Source organism: Phocoena phocoena, chromosome 2 (assembly GCF_963924675.1).
Source record: "Phocoena phocoena chromosome 2, mPhoPho1.1, whole genome shotgun sequence".
In the NCBI taxonomy this organism is placed as follows: Eukaryota; Metazoa; Chordata; class Mammalia; order Artiodactyla; family Phocoenidae; genus Phocoena; species Phocoena phocoena.
Window position 1 is genome coordinate 147,377,890 of NC_089220.1, and position 15,576 is coordinate 147,393,465.

General features: G+C 40.2%; 1 protein-coding gene across 1 annotated transcript in view; it reads right to left on the reverse strand.

Annotated features, from left to right (window-relative positions):
- The window catches only part of DIP2C (disco interacting protein 2 homolog C), a 368,636-nt gene that overhangs the window by 164,067 nt on the left and 188,993 nt on the right, over positions 1–15,576 (reverse strand). The window contains exon 3 of the mRNA XM_065872651.1: positions 10,746–10,856. Coding sequence (XP_065728723.1) covers positions 10,746–10,856 — 111 coding nt within the window. The remainder of the gene's footprint in view (positions 1–10,745; positions 10,857–15,576) is intronic.

Here is a 15,576-nt window from a genome sequence, read left to right on the forward strand (position 1 = left end):
AAAAATGGGTATTGGATTTTGTGAAATGCTTTTTCTGCATCTATTGACAGGGTCATGTGTTTTTTTTTTTCTTTAGCCTGTTGATACGATAGATTACATTAACTGATTTTCAAATGTTAAACCAGCCTTGCATACCTGGAATAAATCCCACTTGGATGTGTTGCATAATTATTTCCATCCGTTACTGGATTTGACTTGCTAATATTTTGTTGAGGAATTTTACATCTACGTTCATGAGAGGTACTAGTCCGTAGATTTTCTTTCTTGTAATGTCTTTGTTTAGTTTTGGTATTAGATTAATGCTTGCCACATATAACGAATTAGGAAGTATTCCCTCTACTTTTATCTGCAGAAAGAGGATACAGAAAATAGGTATAATTTCTTCGATAAATGTTTGGTAGGTTCACCAGTGAACCCATCTGGCCTGGTGTTTTGGAAGGTTAGCATTGTTTCAGTGTTTTTAATAGACACAGGCCTATTCAGATCACCTATTTCTTCTTGGGTAAGTTTTGGCCGATTGTGTCTTTCAAGGAATAGGTCATTTTCATCTAGGTTTTCAAATCTGTAGGCACAGAGTTGTTTGTAATACTCCCTTATTATCCTTTTATTGTCTATGGGATAAATAGTGATGGTCACTTTTTCATTTCTGATACTAGTAATTTGTGTGTTCTCTATTTTTTTCTTAAACTGGCTAGAAGATTATCAATTTTATTGATCTTTGCAAAGAACCAGATTTAGGCTTGACTTTTTCTATTGATTTCTCATTTTCAATTTCATTATTTCTCCTTTTATTTATTTCCTTCTTCTTTGGATTAACTTTGCTCCTTTTCTTAGTTTCCTAAGGTTGAAGCTTAGATTACTATTTTTAGATCCTTCTTTTCTACTATACACATCCAAGGCTATACATATGCCTCTAAGCACTGCTTTTGCTACATCCCACAAATTTTGATCCCTGTATTTTCATTTTTTCAGTTCAAAATATTTTTTAAATTTTGCTTAGATTTCTTCTTTGACCCACGTGTTTTTTAGAAGTGTGCTAATTAATCTCCAAGTATGTGCGGGTTTTCCAGCTACCTTTCTGTTACTGATTTCTAGTTTAATTCCACTGTGGTCTGAGAGCATACTTTGTTTGATTCCTACTGCTTTCATTGCTACAAGGTGCTTTATGGCCCCGAATGTGTTCTATCTTGGTGTATTTAGCTTGAGAGTGTGTATTCTGCTGTTGTTGGATGCAGTAATCTATAACTGTCAGTTAAATACAGTTGACTGATGTCCTTGCTGGATTTGTCAATTACTGACAGAGATGTTAAAGTCTCCCACTGTAACAGTGGATTTGTGTATTTATTCTTGCTGTTTTACTGGCTCTTGTCCCACGTGTTTCGATGTTTTGTTGTTGGGCATGTACACATTAAGGGTTGTTGTATCTTCTTAAAGAACTGACCCCTTTTTCATTACATAATGTTCCTATTTATCTCTGATAACTTTCCTTGTTCTGAAGTTGGCACCACATGAAATTAATATAGCTACTCATGGTTTTAGATTAGTGTTAGTACTGTGTATCTGTCTTCATCCATGTCTTTATATTTAAAGGGGGTTTCCTGTAGACAACATATAGTGGGCTATGCTTTCGACCCACTGACAGTCTCCATCTTTTCATTGGTGCACTTAGACCACTTACATTCAAAGTGATTACTGATATATTTGGATTACTATTTACCCATGTTTGTTACTGTTTTCTGTTTGTTGTATTTGTTCTTTGTTTCTTTGTCTTCCACTCTTTTTCTGCCTTTTCTAGTTTTAATTGAGCATTTTATACAATCCCATTTTTTCTTCTCTCTTGGCATATCAATTATACTTGATTTTTAAACTGTTCTTAGTGGTTGTCCTTCAGTTCATAATATACATTCACAATTAATCCAAGTCCACTTTCAAATAACACTATACCACCTCAAGGGTAGTATGAATACCTTATAACAGAGTATTCCCAATTCCTCCCTCCTGTAACACTGCTGTCATTCATTCACTAATCCACAGGCTATAATCACTCAATACATTGTTTCTATTATTACTTTGAACAAATGTTTATCTGTAAGATCAATTAAGAATATGAAAACCAAAAGATTTTATTTTATCACCTATTCCTTCTCCAACATTCTTCCTTTCTTTATGTAGATCTGAGTTTCTGACCTATCTACCTTCAGTCTATCAATCAGTTCATTCTTCATTTCAGCTACAGTGTTTTTGATTTCTAGCACTGTCTTCAGCCTTTCTCTCAGAGTTTCCATTATCCATCCCCAATTCTGGGGCAGCAGTTTGCCCAGTGACCTCAGTTCTTTTCTTTTTTTTTTCGGTAAGTGGGCCTCTCACTGTTGTGGCCTCTCCCGTTGCGGAGCACAGGCTCCGGACGTGCAGGCTCAGTGGCCATGGCTCACGGGCCCAGCTGCTCTGCAGCATGTGGGATCTTCCCAGACTGGGGCACGAATCCGCGTCCCCTGTATTGGCAGGCGGACTTCTCAACCACTGCGCCACCAGGGAAGCCTGACCTCAGTTCTTTGATGGTTCAAAGAAGGGTTGCTGATTTTCCATTTGTAAAGCTTTTTCTGGTGAGGATGTGTATGATGACTTCTGTGCTTCTACTACAGGCCAGGGTGGAAACCAAGTCTATATCCTCTATTCCATTTTATTCTCTTCATTGTTTTCTCATTTCTTCTTTTTGGGAACTCATTCAATTTTCCTTTTCTAACTTCTAAAGTTAAATCCTATTTCTTCAATTTCTAGGATCTCTTCTTACCTAATGTAAGCAGTTTTAATTTTGTAACTATTGTATCAATTTCTTTCTAAGTACTATTTTGGTACATCCCACAAATTGTTTCACGTTTTTTACCTGAAATACAACATCCTCTTAACATGTCCCTCTTCAACCAGGAACCCATCCCAACCCAACTAGCTATACATTCCTGCTACACTGATATTTCTAAAATGCAAATCTGACTGTGTCATTTTCTGTTTAAATTACTAGGCACAGCTATCAAGCTTGAGTAGTTTTGGACGAACAGGCCTTTAAGAATTGTCTTCAGCTGCTATACTACAAAGCTACAGTAATCAAGACAGTATGGTACTGGCACAAAAACAGAAATACAGATCAATGCAACAGGATAGAAAGCCCAGAGATAAACCCACGCACCTATGGTCACCTTATCTTTGGTAAAGGAGGCAAGAATATACAATGGAGAAAAGACAGCCTCTTCAATAAGTGGTGTGGGAAACCTGGACAGCTACATGTAAAAGAATGAAATTAGAACATTCCCTAACACAATACACAAAAATAAACTCAAAATGGATTAAAGACCTAAATGTAAGGCCAGACACTATAAAACTCTTAGAGGAAAACATAGGCAGAACAAACACTCTCTGACATACATCACAACAAGATCCTTTTTGACCCACCTCCTAGAGAAATGGAAATAAAAACAAAAATAAACAAATGGGACCTAGTGAAACTTAAAAGCTTTTGCACAACAAAGGAACCATAAACCAGACAAAAAGACAGGCTTCAGAATGGGAGAAAATATTTGCAAACGAAGCAACTGACAAAGGATTAATCTCCAAAATTTACAAGCACCTCATGCAGCTCAATATCAAAAAAACAAACAACCCAAACCAAAAACTGGCAGAAGACCTAAATACACATTTCTCCAAAGAAGATATACAGATTGCCAACAAACACATGAAAGGATGCTCAACATTACTAATCATTAGAGAAATGCAAATCAAAACTACAATTAGGTATCCCCTCATACTGGTCAGAATGGCCATCACCAAAAAATCTACAAACAACAAATGCTGGAGAGGGTGTGGAGAAAAGGGAACCCTCTTGCACTGTTGGTGAGAATGTAAATTGATACAGCCACTATGGAGAACAGTATGGAGGTTCCTTAAAAAACTAAAAATAGAACTACCATACGACCCAGCAATCCCACTACTGGGCATATACCCTGAGAAAACCAAAATTCAAAAAGAGTCATGTACCCCAATGTTCACTGCAGCTCTATTTACAATAGCCAGGACATGGAAGCAACCTAAGTGTCCATCGACAGATGAATGGATAAAGAAGGTGTGGCACATATATACAATGGAATATTACTCAGCCATAAAAAGAAGTGAAATTGAGTTATTTGTAGTGAGGGGGATGGACCTAGAGTCTGTCACACAGAGTGAAGTCAGACAGAAAGAGAAAAACAAATACCGTTCGCTAACACATATATATGGAATCTAAAAAAGAATAAAAATGGTTCTGAAGAACCTAGAGGCAGGACGGGAATAAAGACACAGATGTCGAGAATGGACTTGAGGACACGGGGCAGGGGGGAAGAGTAAGCTGGGACGAAGCGAGAGAGTGGCATGGACATATATACACTACCAAATGTAAAGTAGATAGCTAGTGGGAAGCAGCCGCATAGCACAGGGAGATCAGCTCAGTGCTTTGTGACCACCTAGAGGGGTGGGATAGGGAGGGTGGGAGGGAGACGCAGGAGGGAGGAGATATGGGGATATATGTATATGATAACTAATTCACTTTGTTATAAAGCAGAAATTAACACACCATTGTAAAGCAATTATTTTCCAATAAAGATGTTAAAAAAAAAGAACAAAAAAAAGAACCCTCTTCAGCTGCATCTTCTGCCTTCTCCATTCTTACACAACCTTGGGCCTAGTACAGCATTACGAAAGAGAACTTTCTGCTGTGGTGATGATTTTCCATATCTGCACTGCGCAGTATAGTAGCCACATGCCTTAAAATGTGGCTGGTAAAGCACAAAAACAGAATTTTAAATTTTATTTAATTTTATTAATTTAAATTTAAAAGGTCCCTTGTGGATACTGACCACCATGCTGGGTGGTACAGCTCTGCACAGACGGAGCCTGTCCTTCACTGGGAATATTCAGTTTAGTTTGCAGTCTGATTTAAGTCTTCTCTTTTACTCTAAGTAAGAAAATGTTATTTCCTGATTTTTACTAAAATATATTAACTAATGAAACATTTAGTTGTTCAGAGAGAACACAGGTCATCACAGAACTAGGAACCACATTAAAATGAGTAGATCTTGTCAAGTTTACTAGAGAAAGAGAAAACTTCTCTATCTAGAAAATTAAACTTCAGCGTCAAGGAAGAACTCACTATAGGGTAAATAAACTCTGGAAGCAAACATGTTTTCTGTATTTTTGCCTCACGTGTAGTCCACAGCAGAATGCTCAGTACACAAACCTATTTGCATGTTTGTGAATGAATGAATACTAGGATAAAGTCCTTAGTCCCGGAAACTGATCATTGCTATGAATCAGACTTCATCATCAGCATAAAATCAGTCTCAAGGATGGGTTCAGAAGTAGAAATTTCTAGTTCACACTATCTCTCAATTTTCTATTTTAAAAATTCCATTTTTATAAGTCTCATAGCAATGGTTCTCAAACTCTTTGACTCAAAGAACACTTTAAACTCAAAAACTGCTGAAAACCTTTAAAAGTTTTACTTATGGGATTAATACTTTGATATTTACTGTATTAGAAAGGAAACGGAAAAACTTTTTAAAACACAAGACTTCAACAATCACAGATTCCACTGGCGGTCAGAATGATGATATCACCACATGTCAGGCAGCCTCTGGAAAAATCCATTGTACATTCACGAAAAAAGTGAGAATGAAAAAGGCAAGTAATGTGTTAGTGTTATTCTGAAAAGGGTTTGACCTCACAGACATCCCTGAAAGGGTCTTGAATCCCCCATGGGTCCCTGGATTCTGTTTTAGCTCCTCGTCCTAGAGGAAGACAGGGCTCCATGACATTCTACCAGGAATGAGCACAGGGTGGATCAGGACACCTCAGCACTGAGAAGGCAGCTGCTCTTGTCCATGTCTGCACACAAATTATGAGATGTAGTTTTTTTCAAACTGTTCCTAAGCCCATAAATAGACAAAACAATCATTTAAGACATATTAGGAAATCATATGTTATATTTTAGTTTTAATATATTCTTCCTTGTCATAATCAGTCTTGGTTGGAATACAAATAACTCAAGTCTCAAGGTTTTCTTTTCCACGGTTTTTGTTTGAGGTAAAAAGGTGTTTAAAAAAAACAGCTAGAATCTTTTAAAGCTCAAATTAGACTTTATCAAGTGAAAGTAATAAAGTACCCAATATAGAGTTTGACGTTTTCTAGGTATTCAGTAAATGCCTATTCATTCACTTTCCAAATCAAATTTTAGTTCCCAAAGAAAATTATTTAAAAAGAAGAGAGGTGCACACTATTTTAAAGAACTCTAGTAGGAGTTCATTACCATGTAAGGCCATGGGTTTAGAAATGAAATGAAAACGTATAGCCAAGAGAGATTAAATCTGTGGCTATATGGTTGACTAGATCGACTGTTAATTAGGTCAATTGTCTAAAAGATAATAGAATTACTTCTTGGCTGATATATTTGGTCACTGAAGCAACCAAAGTAACTCCACTGCAAATTAAGTGGTCAAAGAATTTTAGAAAGCAAAATCTCCTGAAAGTCACAAAACTTTTTCTCTTAAATGTCTTAAATCTTCTGGGCTGGCTCAGGAGAAAATAAACCAGAAGATCCTGAAACATGGACACTGGTAACAGACCGAAACAAGCTTTTAAGATTTCATAACCACAGTTTAAAAAATATATGAGCATAAACTCCAAGAAGTACATCAGTGAAATGTCTAAATTAAGAAAACTGACTAGAGTATTTAAAAACAGGAAATAGCAGATAACAACGTGGTGAATGAGACTACCAAATGAGCCCTGGGAATGACCCAAAGGCCCTCCTTAGCTTTCCTCTAGGGCGGATGACATCCTATACAAGGGGTGGTGCTCCATGTCAGTTATAGAAAACGAGAACCCAACTGAGCTTTCAAAAGCATATGGAAAGATCCTCTGGGTATGTTTGCTCCTTATGTAAATTAAGCAGTCACTATTTATTCAAAATTGAAAGGAGTGTAAATTCTAAAAAAATTAAAACAGTATATATGGCATATTTTTCACATCTTACATGACACTTCAAGGAATGTCTGCACAATTTTTCATGTATTCTCTACTTAGTAAGTGAATAGCTGAGGCGAATTCCACCATCTTTAACCTACGAATGAAAAACTTAATTCTCTAAAGGCAGACCCAGAGACCATCATCTATACAACTGTACAACCCAGACATCTTGGGGTCACCCCCAATCCCCTCTCTCACACACTCCTGCCTTAACTCAGCCTTCACGTCCTCAAGCTACTATCTTCTAAAGACATCTCACGTCTCACTGGCACTGACTGATCTAGACAAATATCTCAGGTATTCAGGGTCTTTCCAAATACTCCACTTCTAATCCATATCTCCACAATGCCACCAAAGTACTCTTCAAACCCCACAACTACTCCAAACATGACTTTGCCTAAAATCTTCAAATGGTACCCTGGCATCTTCAGGATAAAGTCCAAATGCTTGAGCACATATACAAAATACCTTAAAATCTGGCCCCTCCTACCTAATTTCTTGCTTTTCCCAAATGTGCTCTGCTCCCTTCATCACCCTTCTTTCCTTCAAAAACCATTAACTAGGCACTATTTTAGGTGCCTGGCATACACAAATGAACAAAGCAAAGATCCTTGCCCTGGTGGACCTTACATTCTTATGGTAGGTAGAGAGCTGACTGACAGATGGAGAGAGATGTGGGTAGACGGATGACAGATTGTAGGTAGATAAATAGATGGTGTATATAGATAGATTATTGGTAGATGATAGATAGCTAATAGATGATTGACTGATAGACAACTTGGTAGACAGATGATCAACAGAAAGCTAACTAGATAGATGATTGATATAGGCAGGTAGGTAGGCAGATGATAGATTACTGATACAGATAGATAGTGAGATGATTGACAGATGGGTAGATGGACAGACAGATGACTGAGAGCATGCCAGGGGTAACAGATGCAGTCGATGCAAACAAATCAGGCTGGAAAGGGAAGGGACTGTGTATGAGATGGCATAGTGCTTTACCATTTTAATTGGGTGGTCAGAGAATGCCTCACAAAAACAGGGAACACTCAGGGAACCAGTGTGGCTGCAGAGGAGGGCGACGTGCAAGACGAGAGTGTGGAGTGACAGGAGGCCAGACCATGCACATGGTGGGTCACTGTTGCCACACGACTCTTACTCTGAGAGCAACAGGAGCTGCTGGAATTCTTGAGCAGAGGAGTGTCGTCAGCTAACGTGTGTTTAGAATTCAGGGCGCCGTTATGTTGAGGACAGCCTCTGAGGGCAACCGAGTGAAGGGAACCAGAAAGAAGCAGAGGAAGTGGGATGAGGGTGCCTGGAGAGACGCCCATAGGAAACGAAGTCGCAGGGACAGGAGCTGCTGGAATTCTCTGCAGCTTCCTCCAAACTGGGGAGAGTTCCGAGTCTGGAGTTCTAATTGGGAAGGACTAACGCAAACCGGAGCTTCCCCTGCCTCACGGTGATGCTCACGAGAACTAAGTGATTTAAAGTAGGGCCTGAGGTAGGGGCTGGACAGGATGGGGTCTGGTTTCCTCTGCAGAGGGCTGTGCTGGCCATGTCCCTATGGACTGGTGACCATCAATCCCCTGATGTCGCCCTCCATTCTTCTCCTCAGCACCACCCCTCCATCGAGTCTTCCCCTCCGCCCACAAAGAGGGGTGGTAGTGTGCACAGGTGAGCGGAGACGCACCTGAGGCCCAGAGATCACCACCTCCTACTGTACTGTGTTCACCTCCCTCAGACTTTTACTTGAAAAGAAAAACAGTGACCACTACCGCCACCTGTCCTACTGATTTCCCAAAATAACTAGGAGGATTTGAACAAGACAATATACCTTATCAAAGGCCATATAAAGTTTTTACGGTATATCATCCTCCACCCTCATCGTTAGGAAAGACATATAATGTAGGACATAGATTGTACTATGATTTAATTTCCACCTAAATTTTAAAAATTAACACAAAAAAATACAGGTTAGAAATGGACAGGAGATATAATCTTCTATCTGGTAAAAAGTCAGATTACAAGGTCAGACAAAGCTAGATTTGCATCCTAATTTGATGAGTTAGTTATCATTAAAAACCACTGAACTTCAATTTTCTCATCTATAAAATGGAAATAAGAACTTGACCAGTTTCTCTTAGAACTAAAGATACGGATGATAGTAAACATGTGTCTACCTGTGTGTCTAAGTGCATGTCTACATATATATCTATGTGTATGTCTACATGTGGCTATCTACCTGTATGTCTCCTGTATGTGTTACTATATGTGTGTATCTACCTGTGTGTGTCTATGTGTGATATATAAAATGAACAACACACTCAAGACAAAGGAAAAAACGGAAACATTCCATAGCAAGTCGACAGCACATATGTGTGTGCTACCCTCCTTTGAGATGCCCGAATGAGTACAGTGTGCTCTTGGTATGTGCTAGGAGTTAAAATACCTGTGAAAAAACAGAAGGTGGATTTGGGAACAAACTCCTGCAATCACTCCACCCCCACATACTGTCCCAGGCACCAGGCCTGAGCGGGCCAAGAAGGCAGGAGCAGCAGTGAAGCTGCACTGGGCTTCTTCCTAGTTTCTCAAGACCATTCTTCTTGCTTCCGCAGATGAAGATTTCTGATGCCATAAAATCTGTCTTACCCCTTCTTCCCTTCCAGAAAGGAGAGCAGGGCCAGGCAGTCAGGCACACAGCTCCTTAGCGGGAAGGGTGGTGGTTTATCTTGCAAGCCCCCATTAATGGAAAAATTCACAACGCTGAGAGGCTCACGGGGTTGACCCACCCACCTTGGTATGAACTGGCTGAGCTACTTCTCCTCTTGCAGTCTCAGCTTCCTCTTCTGCAACATGGAACAGTCATAAGTACTTCACCTTTCTGTTATAAAAACCAAGTGAGATAATGCCTTTGCAAGTACTTTGCAAAATATAAAGTGATATATAAATGTTATCATTTGGGTTGTCATCATGAGCAATCCACATGTACCCTGAACTGGTGTCCCAGCAACAACACTTACTGATAATTTTCTTTTTAAAAATTAGGGAAGCAGGTAAAAGCAACTTTAATCCAGATGTTGGGGGGAAAACAACTTTTTTCAAAAAGTAAAACATTAATCACAATACAAGTTTCCTGATGCTCAATTAATGAAAGAAATTTAAGCCAGTCAAGCCCAGGTGATGACTGCAATAAAACGAAATTATGAAGATAGCATTCTTATACACATCATAAAACACAAAGGAAATAATAAACGGAGAACATACAAATTATTAAGAATCTTATTACTTTTTTGAAAATTGTACTTGAAAACAGAAATCACTGAGGTTAAAAGAGAAGGAAAAAATACTAGCAACCAAGATGATGAAAAGTAAAACCAAACTTTTAAACAGTAACACCTAAAAGAAATAAGCAAAATTTGGCTTATGAGAGGTTACTTTTTAAGTTCTTGTGAAATTCTAAATAATGGAAACTATCTTAAAAATATTAAAGGAGTTATTATTTACTGAATTTTAATGTGTACCCTAGAGGGTATATTTGTGTCTGAGATAAGATGGCATCTGTGGGCCACATGACCAACCACAGGGACATCCAAACTCACTGCCTCATACTCACACAGCTTCTGCAGACATGTGCCCACTCGTTCATTTCACCATCACCCACATTACAGACCCCACACCTGGTGCCTTACCCGACCGATAGCGCTCATCTCGTGACCCTGAGGACCTCCGGCGGTGATAGCGAGAGGCGGAGGAAGGAGTAACTGGAGCCCGGCGCTCTGGAGGCAACGCTTGATCCACTCCTGCATTAATGAGGAAAACAGAAAAGTAAGGAGAGGTTTACTGGCAGCTGGAGTTAACTTATTTTGCAAAACAAATCATTTGGTAGAATAAATCTCTGACTCTCTGCTTTCCCACAGCCAAGCTGAAGCACACAGGGGAGTGGGCATGGAGGGCTGGGACATCCTGGACAATGAACAGGAAAGGAAGAAGTATACGGGGTAGGGCACGACTCAGGGCCCCGACACTACAGCCTTCAGAAACACCGGTCCAGGCTCCTTCACGTCACAAATGCCTGTTATGTCATGTGCCGTGATGCAGAGTAAGCTACAAGCAATAATTCTTTAAATTACATTTATCATTAAATTAAAAGCAACTGCAAATAAGTCTTAAAGGATATTTTAATAATATAATCCAGGTAACTAGGATGGAGCATAAACTTTCATCTTTGTTCATTCAAAATTTCAAACTCTCTGCAATCTGACTCCATTTGATGCTAAACAACTGAACAAGTTGTATTTCAATATGGCTTTGAAGAATTACCAAAACTGTTTACATGGTCAGATAAAAATGATTCAATGATACTGGCCAAAAGCTGATCTAACTCTAACAATCTTGATAACTATTCAGAACTAGAGTAGTCAGAGGCACAATTTAGATAAAACTAGGTACTACGGGAAAGATGTAATCACTACAGTTCAGAAATAAAGTAATTCTGAGCCCTGAGTATTAAAGATTAATTGTTGCTTCTTCAGAAAAGGGTTAGTAATGCTCAGTAAAAAGTAAACCAGAAAGAGCAATTTTAGCAAAAAACTGTCTGGTCCCTGGTTTTCTGTGATGGCTCCATGAGAGTTAGCTATTCATCCCTGAGATTTAATATCCCTCCTATGCTGGTGATTTCTGAACCTCACTTTTTAATGGAATGTTTGTGGGCCCTACATATTACGTTTGGTATGTGAGAACTGTACAAAAGACACCTGCACTGCAGACCTGGGTTAGGTTCCATGGTTTTTCATCTAGCAAGAGTATTAACATTGCTAATTAACAGTCCTTGTCACTGAACTGCTCACAGCTCCAAGTCTCCTCCAGCTATTGTCTCTCAGATCTTTTAAAAAATTACTTTGTATTTTTGTCAAACAGATGCACAGAATTTATGAAATCAAAGACTACTATTAAGTCTCATAATGAAAACAGTAGTTAGCTGGTATTTACATTCACATTGAACCTTAGAATTCTAAACAAAATTATTTGTAAATTAAAAAATTTTTAATTTGTATAAATATATTTATTTGAAAATTATTTATATTCATTGCCTTTCCTGTCAATTATTGTCAAGAAGTTAAATTATTAAATGTCATTCTGATACTATAATCTTTATGTAAAATCTGTTTATTTTTTTCTTTTCTCCTGTGTCAACTTTTATAACTTCTTCTTTAATCCCACTGAAGGAGGTGCAAGCAAGCGTTTCTTCCCATGGCAGGGGCATCACCAGATCTACTTCCAGTAGGTCTTTTACCTGGGCTGTTCCATTTACCCAAAGAAGAGACGTCCGGTCTCCTGTATTGTAACTAAACACAGTGTTCACAGTGTTTAGCTGGAGCTATTCTCACTCTCCAGCAAATGCGCTCTGATTCAGGGCCTCTGGGTGCAGTACTGCCAGGTGTCCCCAACTCCAGAGGCTCTTGGTTCCCTTTCTCCAGAGAGCAAACATCTCTGGGGGAACGGGGAGGATGTGGATCGCCTGTTCCTAGATGCCACGCCTACCCCCACCCCCCGCCGTGGTTTCGTCAACACCTTCATCTACTGTCTTCCTTCCCTTGGCTAAATAAGGTGCCTCTAATCATCTACCTTATATAGCTTAAAAACACATCACTATTTCTCCCATTCTCTTGTCCTGGGGATTTATACTTCATCCATTTACTGACATCATAGTGCAGCTCTGGGAAGAAGCAGAGCTAAATGTACACCTTGGAGCTGCTGAGGTTAAACAGTGCCTGATACACACACACACATCTAGCTTTGAATCTCAGTAGTTACCCATCTAGTTCTTTCAAATATGCTTTTTGGAATTAATTTCAACCTCGACCCCTTCCAGGTCCCTAGGTTGTCATGTACTTCCTCTGGGAAGTGTAGTCATAGCACTTACAGACCAGCTATACAGAGTTGTAGGTTAGTTCTCACCAGTTGCAGTCCCTACACATCTGTCTTCAGAAAGCTAAGTCTGCATACAAGCACTGTGAACATTTACTCTCATAGGCTGAAAAATAGAGTTTACAACCCAAGTTTTAAAAAGAAATGAATAAATTAGACAAAAGGAGAATAGCCTCAACAGGTCACTAGCAATAGGACATTAAAAGAGACTAAAATGTAAGTGTGCATATTTCAATCATTAGTTTTTATCTGACCTCACTGTAAATGAAATTTGAGGTAGCTTAAAGGTACCTCAGTCACATACGCAACTCCAAATTAGAATGACCTGGTACCACAAGAGAAGCCAGGGTAGTATAACCCATGGCCCATGACCCACAGTAAGAGGAGCTGACCACATGCTGCTGCTGGGATGGGCTCCCTCCTGGTAAGGCTAACCACGAATAATTAGTAAAACACATAATTACAGTACTCAGCACTGCTGAGGTCTCACATTCAGGCACGGGTGAAAATTAGCTCAAAGGAAAGCCACAAGGTGACCAGTGTGTCTACGACACAAGGTGAGGCATCCCAAGGAAGGTGGGGTAACTGTCCAGAAACACGCAACGCAAGGGTGATGAAAAATTCTCCTCAGGCAAAAATGAGACAGAGATCAAGACTGGATCTCTTCTCTGACAAACATCTATTAAGCACCACTAGCTTCAGATCCCACACAAACTGAGGGGAAATGCACTGGGGACACCGCCATGCTCTGGAGCTGGAGCCCCATCTGCTGCCATCACGATCTGACCCTGAGCCTCAGTTTCCCATCTTTAGGCAGGACTGATAGGAACAGCCAACACTTTACAGCACTGGTGCAAGCACTTTATATTTACTAACTTATTAACATAGGCATATGACATAAGTTTCTGCCATTTCACTGAGAGAAAATGCAGGCCCAGAACTGGGTCTTGAACTCAAGCAGTCTGTGCCACTCTCACTAGTGCCCTTCCATTTGTGATGGGCATCCTTTCCTGGTGCTCCTGGGTACCTGCTGTCACTCAGAGCCCAAGCAGAGGCCAGGCCCTTGAAGCGGAGGCTACGTACTGTTCAGTGCTGCACTCCAGGTGCAATGATCAATGGTCACGTGGACCAAGTCCAGCTGGTACTTTGAATCCATGAAGAGGTATTTTTGTGATCTCACCACAAAACTACTCTTCAAGAGCATTCTTATAAAGAGAGATGGAAACTGCTACAATTACAGACTGCTGCCCAGGAACAAACTCAGAGCAGGTGAAAACTGCTGAGGTTGTGTGACATGAAGGTGTGCACACATCGATCCTTGCTTGGGACAGGGGCAGGTTAAGAGCCCAGAGAAGGCAATGACTGACTGGCTGTCTGCCTCTGGCCAAGTGCTGCCCCTGGCTCACAGGAGGGTCTCAGGAAGCACTGCTGAACCAGTAAGTGAAATTTTCAAGGCTCGTGCAGAGTGCTACAACTCATCAATTCATATACAACAATCTCAGAGAGCTTTTGTTTCCTCTAGAATTGCCACGGGACTGTAAATAAAACTCATCAGAGGAAGAAGACCAGAGGTGCATAAGAGGAAAAGAGGAAACAAAAGGACAGCACAGGAGAGAGTAAAACACACCTCGTCCCGCTGCTGAGCGTGCATCCTCCTGGGACCTCACACTTCTGCACATGGCACCCCACCTCTCCACTTCCTCAAACACCTCCATCCCCTGGGACTCCTCTCTTCCCCACCCTACACTTTATCCTCAAGGTTAGAAAGGTCACCAGGCTTAGCGCTCAGCCCTGCCCGGGCGCCTTCACAGTCACACGCCACCTGCGGCTCCCAGCACCCTCTCTGCCACCAGGGCCACTACAGCCCGGAATGTCAGTCTCTCTCTTCAATCCAAGCAGGGCTCTGACTGGTTCATGTCTCTACACCCTGTGGACCACAGAACTGAGCCCTAAGCTGCTTCCCTGACTGCCAACCTCCCTCCACCACACCCTCCTCGCCAGTCACCTCCCACTCGTGCCTCCAGGTTCCTGTCACACAGAAACACTCTTCCCAAGTTTTTGCCCTGTCCTATTGCTATTCACTCCTCCAACTGCTTTTTTTCCCTCCATATGTAAAAACTTTGTTTAAGCCCAAGGGAGAGAAAGCAGAGAAATAAGCCATTTTTATTAGAACTTCAATTACTTCTAACACATGTTTAAGAAAGGTTCCCCCAAACTAACATAATATTGTAAATCAACTTTACTTCAATAAAAAAAGAAAGGTTCCCCGAAGAAAATCCTAACAATATAGTTCTGGCACCTAAACAACCCACCAATTTCAGATTATTAAATAAGTGCAGGTATTTCATTAACACTATGGTAAACTAGATAATAGAAATCACAATAATCCTCCTATTAACCTAAGAATAAGGCCCACGGGGCTGGTCCATTCACCCAGACACAATGGTGCACTATAGGCCAGAAGACCTGCAGTACAGACACCTTCTAGAAAAAGTATTTCTAAATTCAGACAGTAAGGGAAATACATTGAAAAACCTTGGTTTTCAACATATTTTTAAAAGAAATCATGAAGGATGTATACAAGATAACCTG